Source organism: Dermochelys coriacea, chromosome 6 (assembly GCF_009764565.3).
Source record: "Dermochelys coriacea isolate rDerCor1 chromosome 6, rDerCor1.pri.v4, whole genome shotgun sequence".
Classification (NCBI taxonomy): domain Eukaryota; kingdom Metazoa; phylum Chordata; order Testudines; family Dermochelyidae; genus Dermochelys; species Dermochelys coriacea.
The window spans coordinates 3,129,810-3,134,560 of record NC_050073.1 but is presented as its reverse complement, the minus strand read 5'-3'; the positions used below and the strand labels follow the sequence as shown (position 1 = coordinate 3,134,560).

General features: G+C 43.0%; 1 protein-coding gene across 2 annotated transcripts; it reads left to right on the top strand.

Moving 5' to 3' along the window:
* The first annotated feature begins 1,079 nt into the window (after nt 1-1,079).
* Nucleotides 1,080-3,594, top strand: LOC119857254 (olfactory receptor 5W2-like). 2 transcript variants are annotated; one of them, XM_043517188.1, is made up of 3 exons: nt 1,080-1,095; nt 1,801-2,719; nt 3,450-3,594. In XM_043517188.1, exons 1-3 carry the CDS (start codon nt 1,080-1,082, stop codon nt 3,490-3,492), a joined length of 978 nt encoding a protein of 325 aa, XP_043373123.1. In that variant the 3' UTR covers nt 3,493-3,594. The 2 variants fall into 2 exon arrangements, with proteins under 2 accessions (XP_043373123.1, XP_038261862.1); XM_038405934.1 differs by lacking the exon at nt 3,450-3,594 and having other exon boundaries at nt 1,801-2,744.
* Nucleotides 3,595-4,751: the final 1,157 nt, after the last annotated feature.

The following is a 4,751-nucleotide window of genomic DNA, read 5'->3' as shown; positions in this document are numbered from 1 at the left end:
TATTTACGATCAGAGCATGACTATTTCTAGTTGACTCATGGATTTATTTAACATCTTAAAGCTGAACTCTGTGTGCAGATAGAGGCATGCAAGAGGGATACTTTTGTGAACTGCAGAAGTCCGGAGCATGCTATGGTCTCTTCCCTGATCACCATGTGGTCTCCATCAGGCAAAAAAGAGTGAATCTATCTTTCCTATTTTGGGGAGTAAGCTAGCAAGTGAAGGACATAGGATACCATGGTGATTGGCATGCCATTAATAGCTCAATAGTCTGGAGTACTCTTATGTATCTTACAGGTTTTATATTGCACCTGTTGGGGCCAGGACAATGAGGTGATTCTGAAACCAGGAATGGCTCTGAAGATATCAGCTATGGCAGCAAAGAATTAGTATGTTTCACCTGTATCTAACTTTCTGTTCCTTTGACACCAAACTTGTTGCTAAGGCTGGTTGAAAATTTTTCTTGAGAAGTTTTTTGATGGGAAATTGGATTTTCAATTCAACTATTTTTTCCATGAAATTATTTTTTCCCCTGGAAATGATCAGCTTTCCATCAAAAAAGCCAAACTTCCCTTCTCCCTAAGCCATGGCTGTGGAACTCTGATGATGTTCCAGGGCAGTTCAGCAAGAGGACAGACCATCCTGCATCATGGGGGCATGTAGTCCAGCCTGGGAGCCTGGCCCATGGAAGAGATTGGTGGTGTGTGGTATCAGAGGCACCCCCATGGTATTTCCGAGCTGAAATACTAAGTTTTTAGAGAAAAGATTTTGGTCTCCACAAAAAAAAAAAAACAACGCTTTGTGGATCAGCTCTACGTGGTACCCAGCTTGCACTGATAACAGCAGGATGAAATATACCCCTAACCTCATACTCTGTAACTCTGGTAGAAATTGCATCATTTAATAACACAGTGAGGAAGAGTAGGTCAAATTAATCCCCAGGGCACAAATTACACTGAGGGTGGCTTTGGTTCACTGAATGCATTAATTAGTTGTTGTGTCTCTCTGAGCTCAGGTATTCCCAGTTGCTTCAGGAATCATATCCCATAGATCACACATCTCAGTATAAAACTTCCCAAATGCTCCAAACTGGCAGTTTCTATCAATGGGGAAATGCCACCACATCTCTCTCTCTCTTCTCAGCAGGTATGTGCTATTCTCCTGAATTACAGTCACACACACACACATACACACACACACGCAGACACCATGGAGATCAGCTGCTATTGAATTCCAGACCTCCAGCTCTAAAAGCCTCAGCCCCAACTCCGACCCCTTCAGCTAAAGGAGCGACCTCCTTGGTTGGAAAAAAGTAGGCAATTACATAGTCACTGAAACCAGGGCTTTCCATTATGTCTCTGGGTTTTCATACAGGCTCAAGTAAATGTCAAAAAGCTTAATAAGCACAGTGAGGAACTTAACCACAGAGTGTGGAAAGATTGACATTCCTTTACTCTCACCCCTTCTTTGGTTAAGGAATAATCCCTTCAGACTGATTCTCTCCCAGCAGAGTCACAAGTCACTGTTTTCTGTTCGGAATAGTGAACAGGAGTGTTTGTGAGGGGGGCACGATTAACCTGTGTCTCATTTTATTTGCACAGTGTGTGCATTTCATCCAACACCTGGAATGACCAGCTGTGAACACCTGGCTCTGTGGACTAAGCCCTTCCCAGAGCGGGTACTGATGTTCATTGAGAAACTGATCTCCATTTATCTTCACTTACTTCATTACAGAGAAGGGACAGGTTTTCCGCACCATCCACCTGCTCACATCTCTGTAGCAGCCTGATCACTGTTCAGAGGAGATGAAAAAAGAAAATCACTCGGAGGTTACTGAGTTTATTCTCTCAGGACTGACAGATCGTCCGGAGTTGCAGGTCCCCCTGTTTGGGGTGTTCCTACTGATTTATGGTATCACCCTTTTGGGGAATGGGGGGATGATCTTGTTAATTACAATTGACACCCGACTCCACACCCCCATGTACTTTTTCCTCAGGAATTTGTCTTTCTGTGACCTCTGCTATTCTTCGATAATTTCCCCTAAAATGCTGCTGAATTTCTTAGCCGAGAGGAAAAGCATTTCTTTCACTGCCTGTGCTGTGCAAATGTATCTCTCTATCGTTTTTTCAGATGTTGAGTGCCTCTTGCTTGCTGTGATGGCGTATGACCGTTATGTGGCCATCTGTAACCCGCTGCTCTATACGGTCACCATGTCCAGGCAGCTTTGTAAACAGCTGGTGTCTGGTGTGTATGCTGTGGGGTTGGTGGATTCAATGATACACACGTGTTGTACATTTCATCTGTCATTCTGCAGCTCCAATATCATCAATCATTTCTTCTGTGACATCCCCCCGCTGTTAGTGCTCTCCTGTTCTGACACTTGCATCAATGAGATTGTGACGTTTGCCTTCATATGCTGCATTGTGGTGAGCAGCCTTGCGACAATCCTCCTCTCTTATCTCTATATCGCTTCCACCATCCTGCAGATCCACTCCGCAACGGGCCGACGCAAAGCCTTCTCCACCTGCACTTTCCACTTAACTGCTGTTGCCCTTTATTTTGGCACCCTCCTCTTCATGCACTTACGTCCCACCTCCAGCTATTCCATGGACACAGACAAAATGTCCTCAGTGTTTTACTCGCTGGTGATCCCCATGTTGAACCCCCTCATCTACAGCCTGAGGAACACGGAGGTAAAGGATGCTTTGAGGAAAGCAATGAATAAACTCCTAACCAATTCTTGAATCTGATTAACTCTGTACTGGTTTACTGATGCGGAGTTGAAACAGGTGAATTCAATTCCCAACCCATTGCAATGTAATTTGCAGAGTCCAGAGTAGTATTGTACATTATTGTATTCTTCTTATTATTAATTTGTTTGTATTCCAACAAGGTCTGTAGCCCCAACAGAGATCAGTGGACAAAACACGGGAAGAATCACAGGTCCAGAAAGAGAGAATGCTTTTATAAGCTGGTGGCTAGGGGCATCGACCTAGAGGGTGAAATGCTCAACTTCACGTCTCTGTTCCAATGGTTATTTAATTAGTTATTCACAGTAGAACAACTTTGAAAGGATTATCACAGAGACCCCCATTGGGACTGTCACCTTATGTGCTGAAATTAGCTCTGATCCTGTTTTCCCACCAGCCTGGGCCTCCAGAACCCTGCCTTATTGAGCCAGACATGCTAGCCTGCTGCAACACAGACCAAGGGTCTGGGCCACACCCCCAAATCTGCACATCTAGACTGAAACTAGCTCAGCAGGATACCTGTTTCCAGCATTTAGATGCCTAGTTCCCATGGTATCTAAACCCCAAACAAATCTGTTTTACTCTGTATAAAGCTTATACAGGGTAAAATGATAAATGTTTGCCCTCTATATCACCGCAAGAGACATATGCACAATTGTTTGCCCCCCCCACGTAACAATTACTTACAATGAGGTTATAAATAAACAAAAGTTATTTTATTAAGTATAAAAAGTTGGATTAAAGTGGGTTTAAGTCGTAACAGATAGAATAAAATAAATCACAAAGTAAAACAAGCAAGGCTAAGCTTAATACACTCAGAAATCAGTTACAAATGTTAACTTCTCACCCCAGTTGTTACTTCAGGTAAAAACCTTCTCAGGTCAGGTGCCTTTTCTGACGAGGGTCTCGCCTGATCTCACCCACCCCTTTGGTTAAAGTCCTTTTGTTTCCAGGTGCTTGCAGGTATCTCTGTGGGGTGGGGAGGCCGCCTCTTAAGCCAGTTGAAGACACTCATTGTTTGCCTTCCACACTTTAGATAGAACATCCCTAAGGCGGAAAACCTTTCTTTCAAATTCCACCCCCCTCTGGAAAAGTACCAGCTTCAAGATGGATTTCAGTATCAGGTGACATGGTTACATGTCATTGTAAGACGCCAGTGTGACATTGTACCGCATAAAGCTTTATGGAAATATGCTTAAGAATGTAAACATGACATGACTGGAATATGTTTTATGCTAGATACACCATGTAACATATCTCTGCAAAGGTTCTGAATATGGAATATATTCCTCGTATTTGTATGCATGTATCATTTTTGTATTCAAAGTTATGAATATTGGCTATGTACTTGTCTAATTTGAAATAGCCTCAGTGAAGCGGTTGGTCAGCTTCCTGAGAAAAGATTATTCTCAGTAAGTGCCCAGTCAAGAAACACTTAAACCAACAATGAACTTGGAGACACCAATCCATATCTGAGCTTTCCCAGGAATGTGGTTTGGCTGGTAAGGAACTGAGTCATGCATGGACATGTGACTTGCCCACGTGACTCCAAAACTCCTTCTTGGAGCTGGAATTCTACAAAGGATGGGGGAGGGATGTCCACCCACAAGAGAAAAGTCTATTTAAAGCCTTGGGAGACTCTCCATTTTGTCTTCAGCTGGCTCAAGATATATCCTGAGGGGGTGGAGAGGCTACCTGAAAGAAACTAGGACAAAGGTCAGTAACTACAGGGGGTGTGAGTGATTGCTGAGCCCAGACTAGAAGGAGACTAGTCTGTAAAAGAAAGCTTACTGGAACACCTCTGAAGGTGAGGTTTTATCTGTATTCAGTTTTCTTACTATATTAGGCAAAGACTTGCATGTTCTATTTTATTTTGTTTAGTAATTCACTTTGTCCTGTCTATTACTGCTTGAAACGACTTAAATTCTACTTTCTGTATTGAATAAATTCACTTTTTACTTATTATTTAACCCAGAGTATGTATTAATACCAGGGCGGGGG